The following is a 4,205-nucleotide window of genomic DNA, read 5'->3' on the forward strand; positions in this document are numbered from 1 at the left end:
CATCAAAAGCTTGGCTTTCCTTTAGGCCACTTATCACATTTGCCACTGAGACTCTGAGAGTTTAGAGGATAAGAAGTTGGGAGGGGAAGACTAAAGAAAGGCTGAATGCCACTGTGTACATGAAGAAGCCGTGCTGGTTTCTTTGCGTTTATGCCTGAGTTGAAAACAGCAGTTACGTTATTTTACCCATTCAAAACAGCATTTTAAAGGCACATCTGGAAGTCATCAGTTCAGGCATTTTGCCACACTGGAAGAAATCTACCAAAGAATAACCAAGGGATTGCTGCCTTACTCTGAACGGTGAATGGAAACCCACAGGTGACTGGTGAGCCTTTATTGCTTTTGTGTGGGGAATCCCAACAGGCATTCCTCATTTCAAGAACCTCTCCCAAGAAGTTGGGCCAATGCAACTCTTCCCTTCCAACAACGTGCATCCTTCCCATGGCCTTCACATTCCAGGATCCTTCTCCTTGTGGAGCAGTCAGGGCACATATTTGGTGTTTTCCTGAAAGCTATGGTCATTCCTTTTAAAAATCAGCTTTCTTTCCGTTTCATATAGGCGCTCTATCATTCAGGCTTAAGACTAATAAAAAAGGAAGAAGTAAAGGAAGAAAAATAAGTAGGGGAATGTCTGCTTATGACTGCTGCTGTGAAATAATAAAATGCCAATGACATTACCCTACACAGAAACAGAACAGAGATGCTCAAGCGGCATTTTCAGGATGTGATAAATGTCCTTAAAAGTAAGGAGTCGTAAAAATAAAATGGGATAGAAAACAGACCAAGAAGGAAAAAAAGTATAAGATGAAAATAAGTAGCAGGAGAAAATCCCTTCTGATCATTCAGAGAACTCGTTAAATAACATTTTAAAAAGAAAAGTAGCTCAATATGACTTCATCTCTTCAGTACCTTGAAACTTTAGTTAATCAAGCATATTTTTGAAAAATAATATTTTTGGTCTTTGGTCATTTCATAGAATATAATAGGTACAGATTATACTTTCAAGATTAGAAAAGTAACTTTTTTGGTATTATTATTTTTTAATTAATCTTTATTGTTGAGATTATTACAGATGTCCCTCTTTTTTTTCCCCCATAGCTCCCCTCCACCCCGCCCCAGGCCTTCACCACCCTACAGTCTGTGTCCATAGGTAATGCATACATGCATATAAGATCTTTGTCTAATCTCTTCCCGCATCCCCCCAACCCCCTTCCCTCTGAGATTCGTCAGTCTGTTCCATTTCCATGCCCCTGATTCTATTCTATTCACCAGTTTATTCTGTTCATTAGATTTTTTTATTCATTTGATTTTTAGATTCAGTTGTTGGTAGATATGTATTTGTTGCCACTTTGTTGTTCATATTATCTTTACCTTTTCTTCTTCCTCTTCGTAAAGAACACCCTTCAGCATTTCATATAATACTGGTTTGGTGGTGATAAACTCCCTTCGCTTTTTCTTGTCTGTGAGGTCTTTATTTGACCTTCAGTTCTAAATGATAGCTTTGCTGAGTAGAGTAATCTTGGTTGTAGGTTCTTGCTATTCATCACTTTTTTTTTTTTAGAGATAAATCAATTTTTTATTGTCCATCATTATGTTATACAAAAATCTAGAAGTAATAGGTTTGTAAAGAAACAAATGAATAGCAAATAAGAGGGCAACAAATAACTTAAATATGAATTATTTTCCATGATATTAGGGTGAAAACCATTTTAAAGTACATGTTTGGCTTCAGAGGAGGTTTTGTTCACTGGCAAAGCCGGCCATAAAATCCAGGTATTCAGTGTCCTGTCTGTTCTACTGGCTCTTGACAAAACCTTTGAGGTCTTCCAGAAAAGTTATGTACTCCTGGTGCTCCAGGGCTGTGCTGAGCTCCACCAGCTCATCTGCAAAAGTGTTGTCTACCCCCGGTCCGCAAGGAAATCCATGAGGTGGTCATATAAGGCCCAGTCCAGGGAATCTGTGTTGAGTGTGTAATTTGTGTCCTTCCATTCAGATTCTCCAGTGGACTGAAAGCTCACTTCCCTGATGGAGAAAATGTCACTCTCGCCCTCTTCTTCTTGACCAACCTCATCTTCCGGGTAGTGACAGTCCAGCACCAGGGCCTTCTTGCCACCGCTCTTTATAACTTCAACCACGAAATTGGGAGTGGATGTCAGCTCAGGCTCCTGTTCTTCAACCTTCTGCCCCTGGGACTCCTCCTCCCCGTCAAATGTTGGTGGGATGCTATTGTTAATGTTGAAAGTGACTGTGATCTTCTCTCCAGCAACATTCTGGAACAATTTGGCTTCTGTCCCATTCACTTCCAGATCCCAACCTCCAGACATCTTAGGGAGGGACTTATGCTTCTGTATCTTCTTTTCCTCCTTAATTTCATCGCTCAGAAATTCAACAAAAGCTTTGTCCCCTTCGGTGTGCAGCCCGCCGCAGCCGCAAGCGCAGGGCCCGCGAGGCCACAGGAGGCTGGGCCGCCGCTCCGGACCCCGCGCGCGCACGCTGAGGAGCCCGAAGGGTCGGATGCAGGGCCGGGGCGCGAGCTGCAGCAGCGGCCGGAGCGGTGCCAAGGGCGCAGCGGCGCGGCGGAACCCAACGCTCGGGGCACGCAGCGCAGCAAAGGAAGCATCGCGAAGGTGACCTCGGCAGCTGCAGAGGAAGACACGTGAGGATGAGGACAACCTAAGCCCAAGAGCCCCACGAGCTCACCGCTGGAAGTCCCCTATTCATCACTTTGAATATTTCTTGCCACTCCCTTCTGGCCTGTATAGTTTCTGTTGAGAAATCAGCTGACAGTTGTATGGGTACTCCCTTGTAGATAACTAACTGATTTTCTCTTGCTGCTTTTAAGATTCTCTCTTTGTCTTTTGCCCTTGGCATTTTAATTATGATGTGTCTTGGTGTGGTCCTCTTTGGGTTCCTCTTGTTTGGGGTTCTCTGTGCTTCCTGGATTTGTAAGTCTACTTCTTTCACCAGGTAGGGGAAGTTTTCTGTCATTATTTCTTCAAATAGGTTTTCAATATCTTGCTCTCTCTTTTCTTCTGGCACCCCCATAATTTGGATGTTGATACTCTTGAAGTTGTCCCAGAGGCTCCTTATACTATCTTCATATTTTTGGATTCTTTTTTCTTTTTGCTCTTTCTGGGTTGGGTGTTTTTTTGCTTCCTCATATTTCAAATCATTGACTTGATTCTCGGGATCCTTTAGGCTACTGTTGAATCCCTGTATATTTTATTTCAGTCAGTGTATGCTTAATTTCTGACTGGTTCTTTTCCATTGTTTGGCATTCTCACTAAGATCCTTGAAAGTCTCATTAAGTCCCTTGGAGGTTTCTAGAAGATTCTTGAGTAACCTTATAGCTGTGATTTTGAATTCTATATCCAGTAGTTTGCTTTCTTCCATTTCTTTCATTTATGACATGTTTCTTTGTCTCCGCACTTTGGCTGCTTCCTTGTGTTTGTTTCTATGTATTGGATAGGGCTGCTAAGGCTCCTTGAGTTGATAGAGTAGCCTTGGGTAGTAGGTGTCCTATAGGGCCCAGTGGCTCAGCCTCCCCAATCACCTGAGGTGGACACGCTAAGTGAATCCCTTTGTGGGCCATGTGCACAGTCTTGTTGTAGTTGAGCCTTGATTGCTGTTGGTGTCACTGGGAGGAATTGACCTCCAGGCCAATTGGCTGTGGGGACTAGCTGCAACTACGGTGGGAGAGCTGCTGTGCAGGAGACACTCTTATGGAGCAGGACTTGCTTCAGTGGGGCTTTGGTGCTCACTGAGTCTTCCCCTGAGTGTGTGGCTTATGGATGTGAAGAGTTGTAATCTGGTATGGTCTGACACTGACCACTGAGTACACTGGTTCTTGGGTCTTCAGGGAGGTGCAAAGTCAGCCACTGCCTGGGGCCTCCCAGCAGGAGCTACAGAGATCTGCAGATTCCTCCTCTTTGTATCAGGTTTGGAAGTGCCCAGATGAGGCCCAACTGTGAAGCAAGGTAGGCTGGTGCTGGTGCCTGGTCTTGGGCCTTTTATTGATAGATGTGGGGCTCCCTGACCCAGCTTGCAGCTTGTTTGACAGGTTTTTAGCCAGAGAAAGGACTGGCCATACATATGCAAAAGCCACTGCCCATAGCTTGGGTGGGATTGTAAATTGGGTGGGGTGGGGTCTCAGGGAATCACCAGGGAGGAGCAAACAGAAATGGCTGCCAGTCAGCCCTGCAACC

General features: G+C 44.4%; 1 protein-coding gene across 1 annotated transcript; it reads right to left on the reverse strand.

The window, feature by feature from the left end:
- Positions 1 to 1,657: 1,657 nt before the first annotated feature.
- Positions 1,658 to 2,620, reverse strand: LOC307100792 (complement component 1 Q subcomponent-binding protein, mitochondrial-like; the record flags this gene model as incomplete). Its single annotated transcript, XM_079773375.1, is given in 3 exon segments — positions 1,658 to 1,901; positions 1,904 to 2,572; positions 2,575 to 2,620. Coding segments are annotated over 3 exon segments (822 nt in total). The 3' UTR covers positions 1,658 to 1,794.
- Positions 2,621 to 4,205: the final 1,585 nt, after the last annotated feature.

This window comes from Cnephaeus nilssonii (genome assembly GCF_951640355.1).
Source record: "Cnephaeus nilssonii genome assembly, chromosome: 5".
Taxonomy (NCBI): Eukaryota; Metazoa; Chordata; class Mammalia; order Chiroptera; family Vespertilionidae; genus Cnephaeus; species Cnephaeus nilssonii.